The sequence below is a fragment of the Penaeus chinensis genome, chromosome 43, assembly GCF_019202785.1.
Source record: "Penaeus chinensis breed Huanghai No. 1 chromosome 43, ASM1920278v2, whole genome shotgun sequence".
Taxonomy (NCBI): Eukaryota; Metazoa; Arthropoda; class Malacostraca; order Decapoda; family Penaeidae; genus Penaeus; species Penaeus chinensis.
In genome coordinates, this window is record NC_061861.1 from 3,742,550 (window position 1) to 3,759,338 (window position 16,789).

At 52.6% G+C, this 16,789-nt stretch overlaps 1 protein-coding gene across 3 annotated transcripts in view; it reads left to right on the forward strand.

The window, feature by feature from the left end:
• The window catches only part of LOC125048233 (paired box protein Pax-5-like), a 202,889-nt gene that overhangs the window by 163,532 nt on the left and 22,568 nt on the right, over nucleotides 1–16,789 (forward strand). For all 3 annotated transcript variants that reach the window (XM_047646820.1, XM_047646821.1, XM_047646822.1), the window contains one exon: nucleotides 5,460–5,677. In XM_047646820.1, the coding sequence (XP_047502776.1) occupies nucleotides 5,460–5,677 (218 nt within the window). The remainder of the gene's footprint in view (nucleotides 1–5,459; nucleotides 5,678–16,789) is intronic.

A 16,789-nucleotide genomic window follows, 5' to 3' on the forward strand; every position in this document is an offset into this window, starting at 1 on the left:
ATAACGAGTTGCTACTTTTTAACCCTCCCCTCTCCCCCCTCCCCCCCTCTCCCCTTCCTTCCCCTTCCCTTCCCTTCAATTCGAGCGATGACGAGGAAAAAAAAAACGATTAAAAAAGAATTTCCCAAAAAAAAGAATTGGAATGGAAATCATTTGCGTTCTTAACTTGAAGAGGGAATTTTCAATGTCGACGATTGTGTTTGATGTATATGTTTTTTTTTTATATACTAGATTATTCGTATTCGTATTCTCTCTCTCTCTCTCTTCTCTCTCTCTCTCTCTCTCTCTCTCTCTCTCTCTCTCTCTCTCTCTCTCTCTCTCTCTCTCTCTCTCTCTCTCTCTTCTCGCTCTCTCAATTTCTAGAATATCATAATAACAAGTACAGGAAAGAAAAGAAAAGAATATCATATTCCAAACGCTCCCTCGCTCCCGCCCAAACTCGAACGATCTTTAAAAAGAAAAGAAAAGAAAAAGAACAAAAAAAAAAAGGAGCTTAAGTAAATGATGATTTAGCGAAAGCCATCCCTTCCGCTTTCTCCTTTTATAAAGTGTAGATAAATGAGGCAGAAATAATGAGAGGAGCGCCAACTGTGGCTCTTCCGGCGTGAACATGGTGCCCTCACCCGTGAATAATGCCGACGTACCCGGACCGACTCGCCCCGACTCGCCCCGACTCGCTTGCTCTCAAAATCATTCTTTTTTCGGTCTTTTTTTTCGTTTTGTTTGGTTTGGTTTGTAGATTAATATTCAAGAGTCGGTAGGTTTTTTTTTTTTTTGCGTTTAAGATGAGGTGAAAATGTCGTTTGTTCTCTCTATCGGTCTCTCTCTTGATTTTATGCTGTTATTTCATTGCCTTACGATAAATGATATATATCCATATCTATCTATCTCTATATATGTATATATATGTATATTATATATTATATATATATCTGTCGAGAAAGACGCTTTTCAAAGCATGGAGGCAACGAACTGTCAGCCTATAGTCCAACCAGTCATGACAGATCGAATTCGCCCATCATAAAAAAAAAAAACGAAGAAAATGAAAGGGGAGAAAAAAAGACGATTGTGACAGATCGACTCCAAAAAGTATAAGAAATAAAGACCAATAAGAATCAGACTCAGTGACATCGTGACGGTGACGCCGACGACGGTGACGAGGGGGGTCATTTTAATCACTCGGCGGGATTGCCAGATTATTCCCTCGCGATGGTCGTAATCATCGCCTTTTGACCGATTATTAACACACCTTATGGCCGAGGGAGGGGGTGCTGGGAGGGGGAAAGGGGGAAGGGGGAGGGGGAGGGGTAGCAGAGGAGTCGTTGGGATCAGATTTATTGCTCTGCTTTTTTTTTTCTCTCTCTCTCTCTCTCTCGCTATTCTTCTATTTCACTCTACTTCTTCGTTCTTGTTAGTTGTTTTTTTTCTTCTTCTCTCTCTCTCTCTCTCTCTCTCTCTCTCTCTCTCTCTCTCTCTCTCTCTCTCTCTCTCTCTCTCTCTCTCTCTCTCTCTCTCTCTTCCTTTCTCTCCCTCTTCCTCTGCCTCTCTCCCTCCGTGGTCGCCTGATCCTCTCTCACTTAACAAGATTAGCTCATCAAACATCACTCGAGGAAAGTTGTTGAAAGGTTGATGGATTGATGGTTGCTTCGGGAGGGGGGGAGGGGGAGCAGCCAATATCCCGCCCTCCCCTCCCCTCCCCACTCCCCTCCCTCCCCTCGGCCACGACAGGTGGACTTCGCCCTTCGGTATTGTCCCTTTGCCTCCCTCCCCCCCTCCCCTACCCTTACCCCGCCCATTCCTTCCACTCCCGCACCCTCCCATACCCTACCCTACCCTTCCTTCCCTTTCTCTCCCTTCCTCTAACCTCCCCTTCTCATCCTCTCCCTCCCCTCCCCCCTTCCTATTCTCTCCCTCCTCGTCCCTTCCTCGTCCCTCCCTCTCCCTTCCTCTCCCTTCGATGCCCTCACAATGGCTGCGTTACTTCTGCCTGGCTTCATCAGGGCGGCCAGCGACACCTTCCTTTCCCCCGGGATGAAGGGGGGGCGAGGGAGACCAGGCACGAAGGGTGGAAGAGAGAGAGAGAGAAAGAGAAAGAGGAAATGGAAGAGGGTGAGGGAAAGGGATAGAGGAAGAGAGAGGGAAAGAGAGAGAGGAAATGGAAGAGCGTGTGAGAAAGGGGCGGAGGAAGAGAGAGAGTAGGAAGGGTCGAAGAAAGAGGGAAAGCCCAGGATAATATGTGCTAACGAATGCGGTCTGCCTTTGGTTATTATTTTCGCTCTGCTCAGCATCTTTATTTCGAGTCTCCGCGACCCGCTGCTCCCTCAGCCGATTCGTAGGGCGCAGGACTCCCGCAGGCGCGCCCCCCGACGCAGCAGACGATGCACGAAGCGGAGTGAAATCCCGGCCAAGGGCTGTGACAGGGCGCGCGATCGTCCCGCGCTCGCACAGCCGCCCAAATGGGAATCCAATGCTCTCTATGCTCACTTAATTATTGCACTCGGCGAATTGATGGCACACCGGGCTACTCACTGGAGTAATTGATGAGTAAATATGTCATGTAGAGCGTCGGGCCCCGGGTGACGGCCGCCGCTTCGCCTCGGCTGCAGCGGCCCTGCCCCCGCTGTGCCTCCTGCTGCGCCTGCTCGCCCTTCTCTTCCTCTCCCTTCTCCTTCCTCTCCCTTCTCTTCCTCTCTCTTCTCTTCCTCTCCCTTCTCTTCCTCTCTCTTCTTCCTCTCCCTTCTCTTCCTCCGCCTCTTCCTAACCCGCATGCTCTTCTTCCATCTATTCTCCTTCCTCCTCCTCATTCTTCTCTTCCTCCTCCTCCTTCTCATCCTTCTCTTCCCCCACCTATACTCCTTCTTCCTCCTCCCTCTCATCCTTCTCTTCCCTCACTCATTCTCCACCTTCCCCCTCCTCCTGCGCCCCCCCCCCCCCCACCTTCGCTCCCGCAGGCTCCCCGAATCGGAGGCCAATTTAAATAAGAGGCGATTGTGTAACATCAGCCGAAATGTAGAAAGAAATAGCAGTAAATAAAATGCAAGAAATCTCCCCTCAGAGACGGTCCCCGGAGGTCGTTCCAATAAAGAAAAAGTGCATCAGGGGAGAAGTACGAATTAATAAAGGAATTTATTAGCAATAAAGGGAGGAGGACCAAATGTAGACGCAGGTCCCCCGGGAGAGAGGGGCGAGGGGCGGCGTTGGCGGAGGGGACCCGCCGCTGCAACGACGCCCGCTCTTATGTGGCCCTCAGAAGGGAGAGGCAGGGAGAAGGGCGAAGGGACGGGGAGCGGCAGAAGGGCAAACGCAGAGGCAGACAGGAAGGGAGAGAAGGGGAAAACAGCAGAGAGGAAGAGAGAGAGAGAAGGACAGAGAGACACAGAGAGAGAAAAGGGTAAGCACAGAGGCAGAGAGAGGAGTGACAGCGAGAGTGAGAGAGAAAGGTAAAGGGGCAGAGAGAGAGAGGATAATTGCCGCTGTAGGTCGCGCCCCGCGCGCCGCCCATCACCTGCCAGGAGACCCGTGATTGCCTCCGTGCAGGTGATCGCGAGGCGAAGGCGTCTATATTCCACCAAATGAGTAACGAGTGGCGGCGGCTTCCTCGCAAAGGCTTAATTCGGCACCATTGATCCGCAGAGGAGACGCCGAGGAGCGCGGACGAATTACGCGCCGAGGCCGAGCGCAAGACACAATGCGAGGCGGCCATAACAGATCCCGCTGTGGCGCTGCGAGGAAATTAATCGACGCTATCAAGCGCCCGTTCGGCCGCCTGCCCTCAGGCCACAAACAAACAGGTTACGAAGTGTGTCTGCGGATGTGTTTGTGTGCGCGGCTCGCTGTAACTGTTGTCCCAGGGCGTGGCCGAGCACACACACACACAGACACATTACACACGCGCGCACATGGACTGCGGCTTACAAGGCAGAGATGATGATGATGACTTCGTTGTCTTCGCCCTCCAGAAAGTCTCCCAGGTTCCTTACCTTCTCATTCATCTCATTCTTTAGCGAAGCGTCTCTTTCTCTCCCCTGTTATCTGTCTCTCCAGCTATCGTCTCGAGTGACTTTAGCATCTCGCGTTTAGAGAAAAAAGCGGCAAATGTATCTTTGTTTGGTAAATGATCTGCACACACGCGGCCATGCGGGGGCGTGTGGGGGGGGGGGGGGGCCGGCAGCGCCTTCGGACTCACACGGGAGCTTGTTTACCTTACGCCTGAGGGTTCCTTGGCCACGTCCTTCGGCTCGGGCGGAAAGCGCCCTTATGGACGCTCTCTCGAAAGGCCTTTCTTTGAGGGAGATTAGCTCCGGTCCGCCCACGCGCACACACGCACACACACGCACGCGTCGGAAGTAATATCGCGAGCGTAAAACCAGCCCTTAACAGGTGAGAAAGTGTATCGTGTTACCTGCCTATGATGGTTAGGTGTGTACACTCCATTTGCCCTTCTATCTCTCCCCTCTCTGCCCCCTCGCCTCTCTCTCCCCTCACCCCACTCTCCCCTCACACCTCTCTACCGTCCCTCACCCCTCTCCCCTCTCCCGTCTCCCTCTCCCCTCGCCCGCCAGCCGTGCGCTCCGGTCGTGATGATAATTAATAAACGACGGTGGCAACAATTTACATAACACGTGACCATTTTGTTGCCTATTGACTCGCGGTCGGCGGCGGCGGCGATTTCTATCAGTATCGCCCGTTTTGGCTGCTCGGAGGGAGAGGAAATGACAGCAATTGCTTCCTGTCTTTATTGTCTTTACTCTTTCTCCTCCATATTTGTTAACCACGCGGCGAGAGGTGGAGGAGGCGCGAGCGGAGGCGTCCTCCGGCGGGGCTCCTGAGGGCCTCGGCTCCGTGTTGACCCTCGTAATTGCGAGGGCGGGCCCGCGGACGCCCCGGGAATCGATGCTAGCGCCGATATTAATTCGAGGGCGTGAAACCCGATCTCCACGGCTGATGAGTGTGTCTGTCTGTTTATCTGTGTGCGTGGGTGTAGAGAGGGTCCCTCGCTTCGCGTGGGCGTTCGGGCGCTCTTCTGTGGCTGTCTGTGTCATCCAAGAGACACGGTTTTCCGGTCGGTCGTGCGCGCATTGTATCCTGGACGGCCGTTCCTCACGTGCATGTGTTTGTTTTCACACGATGACTTTTCATGAAAAAAATGCATGTCGATTTTTTATATGTATATGAATCTACATGTAAATGCTATGAAATCTATGTTTTTCACGTTTTGAATATCTCTTCCCATTTATATTTTTATATATGCATACATTCACTCTCCCTTTACCCTCCCTCCCTCTCTCCCTCTCACCTCTCCCCTCTCCCTCCCTCCCTTCTTCCCTCCCTCTCTCCCTCTCACCTTTCCCCTCTCCCTCCCTCCCTCCTTCCCTCCCTCCCTCCCTCTCACCCTTCCCCTTCCCCCCCCCCCTGCTCCCCATCACCCCTCGACTAACCCCCTTCCCTCTCTCCCCCAGAATCGTGCGCAACAAGGCGGCGGAGAAAGCTAAGCACTCGATGCCCGGCACGCTGTCCCCGGTGTCCCAGGCGACGTCGGTGATCGCCCACGCCCCGCCCGCGCCCCACGAGACCGCCCTCCAACGCCAGGGCTCCTACTCCATCAACGGCATCCTGGGCATCCCGCCCCACACCGACCCCAATGGAAACATCAACAAGAGGAAACGAGAGGAGACTGGTGAGTGTGATTTTCGTGTGTTCGGTTTTGGGCATTTGTTTCGACTGAATAGTTTGGGTTTTTTTTTCTTCTTTTTTGTTATCATTTTGGGGTTTTCTTGTTATTTCCTTTATTTTTTTTTTTTTTTTTTTTTTTTTGTTCTTGGTTATCTTTTTTTTTTTTTTTTTCTTAGCGGGTGTTCTAGTCATTAGCGAAAGAGCGAAATAGAATTTTAGGAAAATGAATTGTTCCTCATTCCGTCATGTATTATTATTTTTTTTTCAAACGAAGACATCAGAACCTATTCAGCACCCTTTCCTTTATCATCACTCTCCCTCTCTCCCTCCTTCTTCCCTTTTCCTTCCTCCCCCTCCCACTATTATGCCCCTTCTTCCCCCCTCTCCCTCCTCCCTTCCCCCCCTTCTACCCCCCTCTCCCTCCTCCCTTCCTCCCTTCTACCCCCTTCTCCCTCCTCCCTTCCCCCCTCTCCCTTCTCCCCTCCCCCCTCTCCCTCCTCCCTTCCACCTATGATGCCCCTTCTCCCCCCCTCTCCCTCTCCCCCCCCTACCCTCGCACCCCCGCTGGGAGCTTCCATCATTATCTGTGAGGCGAAGAAACGAATGATTTTCCAGCAACGTTATGATATTCTCCGCCCGCGCCCGTCGCTGCTTCCGGGCGGGGGCTGGTCGGGGGGTGGGTAGGGGGCTTGGTAGGGGGGTGGGGGGCATGCTTTTTCTTCCTCGACTTCTTTTGCCTTCGCCTTCTGATGCTGTTTTTTTTTTGTTGTTGTTGTTGTTGTTGTTGTTTTTTCCTCCCGAGTGTTTTCTTTTTTAGTATTCTCATCTCCTCTTCGATTTCTTACTAACCTTCTCTTTCTCCTGCTACATTTCATCCTTCTCCCCTTTTCATCTCCTCCTCCTCCTCCTCCTCCTCCTCCTCCTCTTCCTCCTCCTCCTGCTCCTCCTTTTCCTCCTCCTCCTGCTCCTCCTCCTCCTCCTCCTCCTCCTCTTCCTCCTCCTCTTCCTCCTGCTCCTCCTCCTCCTCCTCCCGCCTTCCTTCCCCTCTTCCGCGGTTCCCCTCTCGCTCATCCTTCTCGCTCGCTCCTTCCTGATTTCATTTAGGCGGGTCATTTTCACCAAGATCGTTCTGCTGTCTTATTTTTCGCTCTTTCTTCTTCCTTGTCTTCCCCTCCGTTTTCTTCATTACTGTCATCATTAAACCTTTCTTTATCTGCTCCTTCGCCTCTCTTTTTTTTCTTTTTTTTATTCTTCCCTTTTCTATTTTCCTTTCCCTCCCTTTTTTTCACCTCATTCGTCAATTCATTTCCCTTCGTCAGCTTTTTCTTAATTCTTTTAATCTTTTCTTCTCTTTTCTCATTCGTCTTCTCCTGTCTCGCTCCATCTTCTTCGCTATCCTGCTCCTCCGCTGCCTTCTTCTCTATCATTATCTCTCTCTCTCTCTCTCTCTCTCTCTCTCTCTCTCTCTCTCTCTCTCTCTCTCTCTCTCTCTCTCTCTCTCTCTCTCTCTCTCCCTCTCCCTCTCCCTCTCTCGTCCTTCCCCCCCTCCCTTCCTCCCTTCCTTCCTCCCTAACTCCCCCTTATCTCCCTCTATCTCCCTCCTTCATCCTCCTCTTTCTCCTCCTCCTCACTCCGCTGAGTAAATATGATGATAGCAAGACGCTTCCGTTGGCGCGAGCGAGAGGCTGAGCTGTCTCAGGAGATTAAAATTGTCTGATTATGTCTGAGTTGCGGCGAGGAGGAGCGCAGGTGTTCCCGCGACGCTACAGATATCACGGGGCAGACGGGCGAGAGCGCAAAAACGGGCGAGGCAAATAGATAGGGAAATAAAGAGACGGAGGGAGTGGGAAGGGGAGGGAGGGAGGGAGGGAGGGAGAGAAGAGGGGAGGGAGGGAGCGAGAGAGGGGATGGAGTAATAGTAGAATTAACGAGAAAAGGGGAGCAAAGAAAAAGAAGAAGAAAGAGGAGGAGGAGGAGGGTGGCCAAGACGACGACGGCAAGGCAGAGGAGGAAAGGAGAAAAGGCCCCTTGCCCTCTCTGGCCGCCGCGACGTCCCTCTCCGGCAGTAACTAGTCGCGTCCTCGACCATCAGTCAGCGTTGCTCTCTGCGGCACGACTTTATCAAAGGGCGCGGAGGAAGCGGCATAAGTGATAGACGTCATCGGCCCCATTAGCAGCCTAGGATCTAAGGGCAGGCGAGAAGGACCGCGTGTAATGGAGCAAGGGTTGAGCGCCTACACAAAATGGAGCACCGGACGCGCCTCGAGATGGGGGAGGGAGGGCAGGGATCACGGGGAGGAGGGGGTGGGGGGGGAGGGGAGACACGGAACTGTATTAATGATGGCTGATTGCTTTGTTTTGGGGGGAAGAGGGACAAGGGTCTTTCTTCGGCCGTCGTCGTTGCTTTTTTGCATATTTGTTCTTCCTTTCGTTATCTTGCTGTGATTGTCTTTCATCTCCTCCTCCTCTTCCTCTTCCTCCTCCTCCCCCTCTTCCTCCTCATCCTCCTCCTCCACCTCCGCCGCTGCCTCCCCCACTTCCCTCCTTCTCCTCCTCCTTCTCCTCCTCCTCCTTCTCCTCCTCCTCCTCCTCCTCCTCCTCCTCCTCCTCCTCCTCCTCCTCCTCCTCCTCCTCCTCCTCCTCTTTCTCTCCTCCTCCTCTCCTCGCCCTCGTCTTGGGGCGCGCGCTCATTGGGCCCGACGTAGGCCGAGGGGCGGCTGCCGGGCGAGGGATCGGAGGGAAAAGTTTAAAAGCAAAGGGATGACGGGAATATTGTATTACTCGATATTCGGCCTCTCCTCGTCTCTCTCTCTCTCTTTCTCTCTCTCTCTCTCTCTCTCTCTCTCTCTCTCTCTCTCTCTCTCTCTCTCTCTCTCTCTCTCTCTCTCTCTCTCTCTCTCTCTCTCTCTCTCGCTTTCTCTTATTCCCCCCTTCTATCTTTCGCCTTCTCTCTTTATCTCTCTTTATCTCTTTCTTACTCTCGCTTTCTTGCATTCCCTCATTCTCATTTTGTTCTACCTCACGCTTTCTCATATTCCTTTTCCCCGCCTTGTTTTCTTTTCTCCTTTCTTGTATTCTTTCTCTCTCTCCTCTCCTCTTCTCACCTCCCTTTCTCTCTCTCTCTCTCTCTCTCTCTCTCTCTCTCTCTCTCTCTCTCTCTCTCTCTCTCTCTCTCTCTCTCTCTCTCTCTCTCTCTCTTTATCCTTATTCTTATCCTCCTCCTTATCCTCCTTATCCTCCTTCACTTTCTCCTTCACCTTTCTCTCTTTCTCCATCTCCCTCTTTTCCCCCCACTCTTCCTCTCTTCCTCTCTCGCTCCCTCTCCTTCCCCTCTCTCCCTCTCACCCCAAGATTGATAGAGTTTGTAATCAGCGCCCTGCATCGATTTCCCTCTAGCCAAGTTCATTAAAGGCGACTTTCCCGTCAATAAACGTGCATTTGAGAACTCTACCGTCACCAAACCCGTATTAAGGAGGCCAGATAACGAAAAAAGCGAAAAGAAAGAGAGAGAGAAGAGGATAACATGCGTAGAAAAAAACGTAGGAAGGAAAAAAAAGAGGAGGGGGAAGAGGGGGGTTATAGATTATGTAAATTTCTAAACTTGGGAATCAAGGTCATATAGTCTAAGTGCATCGCCGGAAGAAGAAAAGGAGGAAGGGTGAAAGCGGAATAAATAAAGCTTGATAAAAGGGGGAGGGAAGGCGCAAGAAAGGCCAAGCTATCATTAACCTCTTTGCAAGAGCTTTCACAGAGGATTGAATCCCGCTCTGTGGATTAATACTCGACTAAGTGCGACTTGATTTACGCCTACCGGAGCTGTTATACCCACAGCGGTGTTGCCAGCCTCGCACCTGGCCGCGCGAGGCCTTCTTTAGAACAATTTCTTTATGCATTTAATCACTAGGCTGCAAACAGCCAGCCGACGTTAAAGAGCCTCCTGGGGCGCCGTTTTTCACCATTGAATTACATTAAGACTCGCCAGTTGGGGATTGAGAAAATAATTTGTAAATAACGCGGAAGCCTTTGCCGCTGGCATCCGAGGGCGCGCCAAGGAGCCGCTCTCCCCAGCCCATCGTTTTCGAGTTTTACCACCCCCTTGATTGCAATTAATTTCACCTTGGGAAATCGCTTATGCCTCATTTGTACAAGTTAAAAAGGATGCCCGCCATTAAAACCCATTTATTCAATTAGATTTTTTAAAAGAAAATTAAGGCGGTATCTCTGATGATGCTCGGCGAGGCCCTCCCCCGGCGCCGCGGCGGCCGATTCGGGAAATTCGCGAAAGGAAAAGAGCGCGCGATTGTTGTCGTGCCGCTGGCAGGTGCCGCTTTAAGCATCCTTCCGAGATACAATACACGCTCTCCCGCCCGCCCTTCCGCCCTTTCTCCCTCGCCGTTTTTCTTTCTTCTCACGCCACCTCGCGCAGATTGCGTCCATCGCGAAATGAATGTGCGGCCGTGCCTGCCGACGGCGCCGGCGGAGGCCGTTGTGAGATTAGACTAAGGAGCGCCGAAGTGGGGGCGTGAGGGGCGTCCCGCCGCGCCGCGGGCGACGTGGAAATATACTCTCCATTTCCTTATGATCCCCAGCCACTCTTAAAAGCGGGACGGGCTCGCGAGGACTCTAAACATTCCATCAGATTAATGAGTCCGCGAGCGCGCGTGTACGGATCACCCCCTTGTGTTTACCTGTTGTCCCGAACGCCCGCGTGAATTATCGTACCCGGGCGGCAGCGCCAACAAATTAGTTGCTGCTTGGATGGGAACGCCGCTAATCGAAAGTTAAGCATCCGAGGCTCACTGGCTGGTTCCCGTATCAACAAGTTTAAGCCTCGGCACTAAATGTAGTCGATCACTTAGTTTAAATGAAAATTAGGCGCCTTTTTCCCCGGGCCGCTGATGGTGCGTCAAGTTACGTGCATTGCACTTTAGTAGATTGGTGACACGCTCGCGCCGAGAGCGTCCTTCATCAGAGCAGGAAGTGCAGTCGCTCCTTAATGATCTTTGCTTTTTCCACGCCGAGGGAGGGGCGGCGGCCGGCGAGGGCGAGGCGCCGGGCCCGCTCCCCGCCCGCCGTGCTTGTGGGCCGGTATGTGTGTGTGGATGGGATGTGTATGTGTATGACTTTATGTTCATACAGATATATATAAATACACAATCACGCATGTATGCTTCGGGGCCGCAATCGACAGCTTGTGGGTGCGGCGTCCGCCTCCGCAGCCGCGGCTCCGGGACGCCGCCGCCCTAGGAAAGCAGCGGCAGCGAGCCGTCGGCGTGAGACACAGCATCGTCACACCTCCGCCAGGCATATCACCGGGGAATAAACGTGAATTAAGGAGGTCAGAAGGTCGAAAATCACGCTAATGCCTTCGTTCCCTGTCCCTTAAAGCCCCGGGTGATTTAGTGCCATCCTTCCCCGTCGCTTTCTATGCAAATGAGGCGATGGCTTGGTAATTAAACCGGGCTTAACGAGTGATCAGCAACACCGGCCCATTTTACTTGTAGATGAACGGAAATGGTCACCACCGTAAATACAGAGCGGGTAGTTAGACCATGCGCTTGTTTGTAAGATCGGACTGCATAATGCATGGCGGAGGCGGCGACGGAGGCGGCGAAGGCGGAGGCGACCCGAGGCTGCTCCGCTCGAAAGGATGACGGCTTCGGTGCGGGCGAGTCTGCTCCTGTGACATTGCGAGGTGTTAGGGTGTGCTACCTGCGAAATGGCTCTCTAATGGCCCCACTCTTCTTGCGAAAAATCATTTGGGTGTGACCATATATATTTTTTTTCTTCTTTTTTACACAATTGATTAACCAATGGCGGATGAATTGTTTGCTCTGCGCTTGGTAAATCCGTAATGCACAAGAGTCACGATGTTAACGACACCAAAAACATTCGAGACACACCCAGGCACTCGAATCAATACTGCCACAACCAACGACCAAATCAGAGGTCCGGGCTGTTAGCACTGCCAAGCACCATCACTGCCAACAGCACCGCCACTCACCGCATTTTCACAGTCATCACCATTAATCTGGGCTGCGGGCTCTCTTACTCTGTCTCGTTCATTCATTCATTCTCCCTCTCTCTCTCACTCTCTCTCTCTCTCTCTCTCTCTCTCTCTCTCTCTCTCTCTCTCTCTCTCTCTCTTCTCTCTCTCTCTCTCTCTCTCTCTCTCTCTCTCTCTCTCTCTCTCCTTCCCTCCCTCCCCCCTCCCTCTCCTCATCTCTCTCCGCCACGGCCGTAACATCCTCTGGAACCATCATCGCTTTAGGCTGTACAAACTCCTTTCTCCTCCACTTCTGCAAATCCCTGTCGCCCTCTTCCTCTCCCCTCCCCTTCCCTCCTCCATCCCCATCTCTCTCTCCCTTCCCCTCCCTCCTCCCCCGCCCGTCTCGGCCCTGCCATAGACACCATCCTCCCGCCCCATCACTATCGCCATCATCATCACCATCACCGGCAATAACACCAGAACAATCTTGTGAGAGAACGGGCCGGGTGCGTAACCCTGAGATATGGAAGCTATTTGTGTTTGTTGGGGGAGGGACGCTCGTGTTGAATAGGGACGCGCCCGTCTGCTCGTTTCTGCTGGAACGACGGCCGCCGACGCCCTCCCGCTCGGCTTTTTCCTTCTTGATTCGCCCCGAGGATGCCTGAGGCCCCGGGGGCTTCCTCGCGGGGGAAAGAGGACTCGTCCCTCCGCGAGAAGGAATCGGGCTTCAGAGTCCTTCCGCGGAGGCTTCGATTGCCCTGCAAGGGATCGGTGGGTCGTCGGGCCTTAAGTGCGCTTGTGTGTGTTTGGGAGGGAGGTATCGGGGGGAGAAAGAATAAAAAGGAAAGGAAAGGAGGGAAAGGTAAACAAAGCATATGTGAATTACGAAACTGGCTTTTGTTTAGAGTTCACACAGCGTAATGTAAGGTTTATCGATAACATAAATAAAAGCGACGACGTTTGGGAACAAAGTGGCCGTTCCAGGTCAGCTGGAGGCCGCCCGTCGCCCGCGCCCGCCCGCGACCCCCAGCTGATCGGGCGGGGGAGGAGGGACCCCCGCCGCGCTCGCACGCGCGCTCGCCGGGGGCATGTGCTTGCATTTGTCGGCGTGTATTTGTCCTCGCCTCTGAACGCGTCTATTCAGTCACCCGAACAGAGGATTGAGATTACAAAGTGCAAGCACCGCCGCGCGGGTCGCTAATCCACCTCCTTGTCTCTCTCCTCCTTCCATTCCTCCTCACCTCCTTTGACATCCTCTTCTCCATCTGTCTTGCCTTCCTCCTCCTCCTCCTCCTCCTCCTCCTCCTCCTCCTCCTCCTCCTCCTCCTCCTCCTCCTCCTCCTCCTCCTCCTCCTCCTCCTCCTCCTCCTCCTCCTCCTCCTCCTCCTCCGCCCCCTTTCCCCGGCTTCCCTCCATCCATCATAGCGGCCGTATGCAGCTCTCTGGTAACAAGCAATTAATTATATCTTGATGGACGTACTGGTCACTCCGCCAATAAGGATCGCCAAGATAATGGTTGTTAGGACCGATGGGGAGAGGGGGGGGGGCGAAGGGAAGGAGGAGAGGGAAGAGGTTGAGAGATGAGAGAGAGAGAGAGAGAGAGAGAGAGAGAGAGAGAGAGAGATTGTCCTGAAGGAACAGAGAAGAGAGAGGGAGACAAAACGCCGGAATAAGTGATATTCTGAAAAAGGAGAATGAAAAAGAGAAAGAAGGAGAGAAAGACCAGTGAAGTATCTTTTATACCTAAAGAAGAGAATGAAAGAGAAAGAAAGAAAGAGAAGAGAAGTGTGCGAATAGATAGTACGAAAGGGGGAGACCGATTGGAAATACGAAAAAAATATAAACGAAGGGTGAATAAAAGGGGGAGAAAGAGAGAGGAAGAGAGAGAGAGAGAGAGAGAGGAGGGAAGGCCTGAATGATATGGAAATCGGTCAGGGGCGCCGATCCCTCATTCAGGGAACGATTTTTCAAAGCGATCATCAAGAGGGGGGTCAGGGGAGGGGAGGTGAGGGGGGGGCGGGGAGAGGAGTATCGTGATAAGGTATCGTGGGAGATGATACGGAGGGCGTGATGAGGGCGCGCTCCTCCTGAAGTACCGACGACGGCACGAGAGTTTCTCCTGCGGGAGTCGTAAGTCGTGCCGAGTCGTCTTCGGGAGGCGGACAGGACGAGGAAAGGGGGAGGGAGGGAGGGAGGGGGGGGCGAGTCGTACTTAGAAGGAAGGATTCATGATAAGATTATTAATTACTGTTTGATAAAGTTATTAGGATATTTACGATACTTCTTTCGATTATCACACTTAACTTGTATCATTATAATCACCACATCATCACCACCATCACCACCACATCCTCACCACGTCATCACCATCACCACCACGTCATCACCATCACCACGTCATCACCATCAGCGCCACGTCATCACCATCACCACCACGTCATCACCATCAGCGCCACGTCATCATCATCACCACCACGTCATCACCATCACCACCACGTCATCACCATCACCACACGTCATCACCATCATCACCACGTCATCACCATCACCACCACGTCATCACCATCGTCATGAGGAGGCAGATGAGGCCGACGGGGGCAAAGCTCGACGCCCATGCACTGTGCCCGGGCGACGTGCCTGCCAGCGTCCCTTTGTGCCCAGTCGCCGTGTGTTAAGATGAGAAAACCGACCTTATTGGCCTGGATCGCGCCCATCGCTCGGCTCAGGTCCCGTGACGGTGTCGGGGAGAGAGAGAGAGAGAGAGAGAGAGAGAGAGAGAGAGAGAGAGAGAGAGAGAGAGAGAGAGAGAAATAAATTAGAGAAAAAATAGAGAACGATGGGTATCTGGTGAGGCTTCTAGTAGCTTCTATATGTTCGTCTCTCTCAATGTCTATCAATGTCTCATATATCTTACACACATACGCTCTCTTTCTCTCTTTCTCTCTGTCTCTCTTTATCTCTTTCTCTCTGTCTCTCTTTCTCTCTCTCTCTCTCTCTCTCTCTCTTTCTCTCTCTTTCTCTCTTTCTCTATCTCTCTCTCTTTCTCTCTTTCTCTCTTTCTCTCTTTCTCGCTCCACCCATCCATCCATCCATCCTTTTTTTCTGGAAGGTTCCGAGGTGGTGATGATGGTCAGTATTGGTTGGATCCGTGCCATGCCGAGCGATAGGGGGGGGGTGGAGGTACAAGCAACCCCCCTCCCTCCCTCCCTCCCTCCCCCGTCGTCATTGAAAAAAGAAAGAGTTGATCATAAAAAAAAAGAAATTGTCACGCTGGCATAATGACACGAAAAATGACGGTACGACAGAGTAACTGTTTTACCGACCAAAAAAAGAAGAAAAAGAAAATAAATGTGATATCTTCACACACAAAAAAAAAAGAAAAAAGAAAAAATAAGGAGGATATCATTGAGCTCCAGAGACGATGAGCGAGGCCAAAGCGCTTGCATTTTCCATGTGCTTTCGCCGCTGATCGCAAGCGCAGATGGGCGGGCGGCGACAGCGACAGCACGACAGCCCCGGGCTAAGAGAGGAAGGGCCGGCGCTCCAGATGAAGTTGTCAGCCTGGAAAGATGTAGACGTCAGCCGCGTCAGCACTCGTCCTCCCTGGCCGGCCTCCCCTCCGAGTGTCTTCCGGACCTCTTCCAATGGACCTCCTTTATTTCCTCTTATTCTCGCGACCTCTGCCACTTCCCTCTCCTCCCTCCTGCCTCCCCTCCCCCCTCTCCTCCCTCCCCTCTCTCCTCCCTCCCCTCTCTCCTCCCCTACTCTTACTCCTGCTGGTCCTTCTCTTCTGACCCCCTCCTCCTGCCCTTCCCCTCCCCCCTCTTATTATTCTTCCTCCTCCTTTTCCTCTTCCTCCTTTTCCCTTCGCTGTCTTTCCCCTTCCTCTCGATTCTTATGTCTTACTTACCCGCTCTTCCTTCTTTTATTTTATCTTGTTTTCCTTCTCTTTGTTTTTAATTTTTCCCTTATTTTTAATATAAATTTTACTTTCTTTTTGTCGTTCTTTTCTCTCGGATTTCTCCTTTTTATCATCATCATCTATATCCCTAGTCTTCTTCATCTTCCTCCTCCTTCCATTCTCCTCATCATTATCATTACCATCATCGTCGTCATCATCATCATCATCATCATCATCATCATCATCATCATCATCATCCTTTTTCTCCCTATCCTTCTCCTCCTCTGTCTTATGTGGATGTAGAGACTCAATGATGGACGGACCGATCCCATCGCCCACTCTCCTTCTCCACTTCTCTCTTTCCCTTTCCCTTCCTCCCCTCTTCCCTCCCCTTTGCCGCCTTCCTTCCCTTCCCTTCTTCTGTTCTTATGCCCTCCTTCAATTTCCCCCAAGGCTCTGCACCCCCTTGCCTCTCTCCTCTTCCCTTCCCCTTCCCTTCTCCCCCTCTTCTTCCATCTCCCCTTATCTTCCCTCCCCATTTTGGCCCCTTCATTTCTCCCCTTCCGTTCCCTTCTCTTCCCCCTTTGGCCCCTTCCCTTCTCCCCTTCCCTTCTCCCCTTCTCCCCTTCCCTTCTCCCTTCCCTTCCCTTCCCTCCCCCCTTCCCTTCTCCCCTCCTCCCCTTCCCTTCTCCCCTTCTCCCCTTCCCTCCCCCCTTCCCCTCCCCCCTTTGGCCCCTTCCCCTTGAACCCCGGTGTCCGTGTGACGCTTAATCGAGATCGCTCCCTCCCGCCATTAGAGGCTGGCACTGCAACTCTTCCCTGATAATGGAGAGTGAGCGGCTGTTGCCTCTACCTAGGTCCGGGGTGGAGGGAGGGAGGGAAATAGGGAGGGAGGAAAGGGTGAAGGATAGGGAGGGCATTGAGAGGAGGGGAGGAGAGAGAAGGGGGAAGGATGGGGGGAGGGAAGGGTGGAGGATAGGGAGGGCATTGAGAGGAGGGGAGGAGAGAGAAGGGGGAAGGATGGGGGGAGGGAAGTGTGGAGGATAGGGAGGGAGGATAGGCAGCGGGAAGGATATAGAGGAGAGGGTGTAGACTAGAGAAGGCGGGGATAAGGGAGAAGGGAGAGAGAAAGAGGAAGAAGGATTAAGGGGGAAGAGAGGGGAATGAAGAGGATAGGTCCAGAGGATAGTGGATAGAAGGAGAGGAGGAGGGAGAGGGGAAGAAAA